Raw genomic sequence first — 1,850 nt, forward strand, 5'->3', positions numbered from 1 at the left:
TTCTCTTCTTCCCCAGCCTCCATCATTAACACACTTCTTCTGCTGCAAATTATTTCCAACAGCATTACCCCAAAGCTGTAAACATCCACTTTAACCGTCACAGCAACATTCTTAAACCATTCAGGAGCCACGTATCCTCGTGTTCCTCGGATCATTGTGGTCGTTCTACTTTGCTCAGACAACAACAACTTCGCCAACCCGAAATCTGATATCTTTGGATTGANATACTCGTCTATGAGTATATTTTGAGGCTTTATATCACAATGAATAATGGGAGTCTCACACTCTTCGTGCAAGTATACCAACCCTCTTGCAATCCCCAATGCAAATCCAACCCTTACATTCCATCTGGGCTTGGACTTCCCAAACAGGATGTCTGCAAGACTACCGTTGCTCATGAACTCGTACACCAATATTCTATTGATTCCCTCGTCGCAAAATCCGATTAACCTGACCAGATTTTTGTGGCAGGTTCTACCGATGGAACTCAATTCAGTCCTAAATTCTTTCTCTCGTTCGTCTACCAATCTGTCCAATCTCTTCACNGCAATCACATGACAAGAACCTGTTTCTACTTGTCCTTTGTAAACAATGCCATAAGAACCTCTGCCTATTTCCTCCTGAAAATTCTGTGTGGCCTTTTTCAAATTTTCATAAGTAAANGAATGCAAATTCGTTTCCAAAGGACTAGGGGCGGCTTTGGAAACCCTATTCACTTTTTTCCTTTTGAGAATAAACAAAGCAACTGTAGCAAAGAGAATACTGTTTAGGACAAGAGAACCAATTAGCGGCCCCAAAAGAAACAGCTTAGCTTCATGTTCTATCTTTGAATCCGTAGGAGAAGGTTCCCCGTTTGCACCTGTATAAAAGTCGCGAACAACTCTTGTTTTGATATAGACAACATGTCGATCTGTGACTGCTTCTTGTCTACCGTTACCTAGGGGAAATCTCTTCAGCCAACAAGTATCACCTCCTGAAACGGCCATAGCACACATGCAATCCTTCAGGCAAAACTGCTGGCATTCCTGCTCAGAGTAAGGTTGTATCCTTTCATAATCCCCATCAGGAAAATTAAAACCTTGAGATGCATGCATTTCATATAGTTCTTCTGGCGGTGTTTGAACATCAGCTCCACAAGCAAGGGTGAAATTGGGTTGGCATCCACCAAATTGATTACTTGGATCCAGCAGCGAATACCCATAAGGGCATTTGCAGGTAGGCCTCTGATTTTCCATGGAGCAGTAGCTATTATAGCCACANGAACCGCTACCATACTNATAAGCTATTGCATTGCAAACGTTGTCAGGAACATACCTCATGATTCTCCACCCTGACTGAGCAGTGTTGTTCCGTGGATGATAATACTGGGTGAAAACTCCAGTGAAGTCAAGCGTTGCTCTGTAGTAGTAATTATTCACCTCAGGATTGAGATCCAATATATTCCATTGGGAACCTTGAGGTTGGATCGTAGTCCCATTTGTGGTGTTGACGTAGATATTCCCCGACTCATTGAACAGTAATGTTGAAGCAGCACCAGAGGCATCCAACATATAGTAAGGGTCGTAAAGCAGTGGAGAAGGCCATGCAAGAGGACTCAGGAAGACATTACCATCCTTAAAATAAAGTTGGAACCTTCCAGTCGTGTAATTAGTGTCTGTTAATCGAGATGTTAGCGTGCCTTNAGGTTGGAGAGATTGGGTAGGCAACAACGTGTCAGTGGGGTGCTCAAAACTTTGCCACACCTTTTCAGAGTTGCCAGTCAGTAGAACAAAGTTGCCAGTATCAAGCATAGAACCTACGGAGACAACACTTGCCAGGTTTGATGCCCATATGGAATCTCCTTCGGGACC

General features: G+C 43.3%; 1 protein-coding gene across 1 annotated transcript; it reads right to left on the bottom strand.

Annotated features, from left to right (window-relative positions):
* Positions 1–5: 5 nt before the first annotated feature.
* On the bottom strand, positions 6–1,850 carry LOC106755039 (G-type lectin S-receptor-like serine/threonine-protein kinase LECRK3; the record flags this gene model as incomplete). Its single annotated transcript, XM_014637138.2, is given in 1 exon segment — positions 6–1,850. A coding segment is annotated over 1 exon segment (1,845 nt), but the record flags the coding sequence as incomplete, so codon positions are not given.

This window comes from Vigna radiata, unplaced genomic scaffold (genome assembly GCF_000741045.1).
Source record: "Vigna radiata var. radiata cultivar VC1973A unplaced genomic scaffold, Vradiata_ver6 scaffold_1515, whole genome shotgun sequence".
NCBI classification, from domain to species: domain Eukaryota; kingdom Viridiplantae; phylum Streptophyta; class Magnoliopsida; order Fabales; family Fabaceae; genus Vigna; species Vigna radiata.